Source organism: Naegleria gruberi, assembly GCF_000004985.1.
Source record: "Naegleria gruberi genomic scaffold NAEGRscaffold_91, whole genome shotgun sequence".
In the NCBI taxonomy this organism is placed as follows: Eukaryota; Heterolobosea; class Eutetramitea; order Acrasida; family Naegleriidae; genus Naegleria; species Naegleria gruberi.
The window spans coordinates 83,613-85,481 of NW_003163236.1; the positions used below are offsets into that span (position 1 = coordinate 83,613).

The 1,869-nt window shown below is 37.0% G+C and overlaps 1 protein-coding gene across 1 annotated transcript; it reads right to left on the reverse strand.

The window, feature by feature from the left end:
• Positions 1–49: 49 nt before the first annotated feature.
• On the reverse strand, positions 50–1,639 carry NAEGRDRAFT_76136 (uncharacterized protein; the record flags this gene model as incomplete). The annotated part of the gene is made up of 4 exons (XM_002668926.1): positions 50–284; positions 350–674; positions 735–1,131; positions 1,217–1,639. 4 exons carry the CDS (start codon positions 1,637–1,639, stop codon positions 50–52), a joined length of 1,380 nt encoding a protein of 459 aa, XP_002668972.1.
• Positions 1,640–1,869: the final 230 nt, after the last annotated feature.

Consider the following 1,869-nt stretch of genomic DNA (forward strand, 5'->3'; position numbering starts at 1 on the left):
TACCGTTTAACAATTTGAAAAATACCCTTGGAAAATTTAACAATATCACCTAAACATTATGAGTGTCAGCAACCTTTGAAAAAAAAAGATACAAACCATGTTCGTATTGGAAGGTGAATTGTCTCACCCTTTTCAAACTGGTCATTTGATGAATGGACCAATTCTCCAAAGCCTTATGATCCATGTTGGCCTTTCCTCCATAGATGGAGGAAGTAAGAGAGCCCATCAAATCCTCCAACATGAACGTAGAGTTGGTATAGAGAGGGCCCAAATTCCATATCGATCTTGTTTTAAAACAATCAATATTATATGAAATTGTTGCATTCTGAATAACTAGTAGAGTACTTACAATGGAAAGTGAAGAACAGTATGAGAGGCCATTGTAATATCCTCCTCACCAAATTCAATTTCCACACTTCGCAGCAAGTTGAATGCCATTTGCAATAGACTTGCCTTGGCTTGCTCACTCTTCTCACTAGGATTCATGATGAGTCCTATAAAAGTTTCGACACTTTTTAAAATGTTAAAGTGGTTTTCAGAAATAATATTCTTGAAAACATCCTTACAATAGGCAAACAACATGTAGTATTCAATAGCTTTGAACTTTGCAGCCTCATTCAAGGAACGAATCTCTCTGTGATACATGGATGGAGTTTCAATAAGTTTGATGCGTTCTTTCAATTGTTAAACACCAAGGGGTTGAGTTCATATTTTTCCTTCACCACAATACTTACCATCAATGCTGGGAATTAAAGTCTTGTACAATGAACAAATATTCTTCAAAATCTTTTTACAAAGACCCTCTAAAAGATTGTGCAAAATATCACAGGCTACCTGAGTAGTCCATCTAAAATAGCTGAGCTTGAGGAGAATTGAAATGCCAATCACACCATCGAAGGAAGAAATCTCATTTTTTTGCAACTTGCAAAACTGTGGCATCATGTTATTCCAAACTCTATTGACTCCACTATTACAACTCGAATTTCCTACACAATACAATACACCAGTGTTTTCTCCCTTCTTTTCTCCTGTATGTAGACACCATCTACAACCACACAGGCCCGAGTGACCATTGATTTGCAAGAGATCTTTTGCAGCAACCAAATCGACAATCATTTGAAAGAGGCGAACCTAGTAACAAATCCAATTATTTGTTTCACATGTATATAATAATAATAATTGGCTTGTTGTCCAATGAATCACACAATCAACTTACTTTTAGAAAGAATTTACATCCTCCCTTGGTAACAATAGTCAAACCCTTGTCCAATTCATTGAGTTCATCTATAAATTTGGACAAGAGTATTTGATAGGGTATTTTGTGGTTTGCATATGCTGCCAATGAAGTCAATGGATAGGAAAATCTGTGTTTCAATCCAATCTCATTTATCCAAAAGAAGAGAGGATTGATGGATTTAGAGTTGGACTTGTTGACAGAGCCACCATCAGTGCCAGCACTAATGGTGAGGCAAATAGTGTTGGGATCATCTCGAATGACCCACTTGTCTGTAATTCTCTTATACTCGACCCCATCAACACAGTCCTTAATGAAATGTTTCTGGCCCACTGTAGGAATGTTCGTATCAGTAGCTGCAGATAGGTGTGATTGGAATCTTCTCAAGCCTACCCTATCAACCATATTCGATATGCACGAGGCAATACTTTTAGTCCAAAAGTGTTGAATATTCTCCTTGTTCAATACACCCTCAACACTACACTGCTCGCAGGAACAAGCCTTCAGAGTTTCACCTTTAATAATTGTCAAATGCTTTGAACAATAAAACACCTTTTCATACTCATTGTTGACATTGTGAATTCTACTGATGAGAATATCTAGGGTTGGAATCTTTTTTCCAATCGCCGAGTACT